A 417-nucleotide genomic window follows, 5' to 3' on the forward strand; every position below is an offset into this window, starting at 1 on the left:
AGGCCGGCGTCAGCCCGGTCTGGACGCGCGGTGGCCCACAGGGTCTGCCTGCTGCCCTCGGAGCGGGTTCCCAGGCTCCCTACCCCACTTGGTGCTCCCCCCGAAGCTTATTCAGGATGCTCTAAGCCCCGTCCCCACCTGTGAGCGCAGTTCCGAAGGGGATTGAGGCACAGCGGGAGGGGCGTGTCAGCGGACACCAACCCAGCCCCACCTCCTTGCTTCCGCTCTGAAGGGCGTCTCACCAGCCTTCGCTTCTAGTTTGCTTGGCTCTTCTGTTTCTTGTGTCTGCTCGTGTGTCTGCTGAGCTCTTCCGGGACCCCGCCTTCCCTGCGTCGGACTCCTCGCTCTTCTCCAGCTTCTCCACGCCGCTGGCCCAGTTCCGGGAGGACATCACGTGGAGACGGCCCCAGGTGAGCG

General features: G+C 65.5%; 1 protein-coding gene across 1 annotated transcript in view; it reads left to right on the top strand.

Annotated features, from left to right (window-relative positions):
- CAPN10 (calpain 10) overlaps nucleotides 1-417 on the top strand; it is an 18,989-nt gene that overhangs the window by 6,786 nt on the left and 11,786 nt on the right. Inside the window, exon 2 of the mRNA XM_006760675.2 lies at nucleotides 259-410. Coding sequence (XP_006760738.1) covers nucleotides 259-410 — 152 coding nt within the window. The remainder of the gene's footprint in view (nucleotides 1-258; nucleotides 411-417) is intronic.

The sequence above is a fragment of the Myotis davidii genome, unplaced genomic scaffold (genome assembly GCF_000327345.1).
Source record: "Myotis davidii unplaced genomic scaffold, ASM32734v1 scaffold370, whole genome shotgun sequence".
NCBI lineage: Eukaryota > Metazoa > Chordata > Mammalia > Chiroptera > Vespertilionidae > Myotis > Myotis davidii.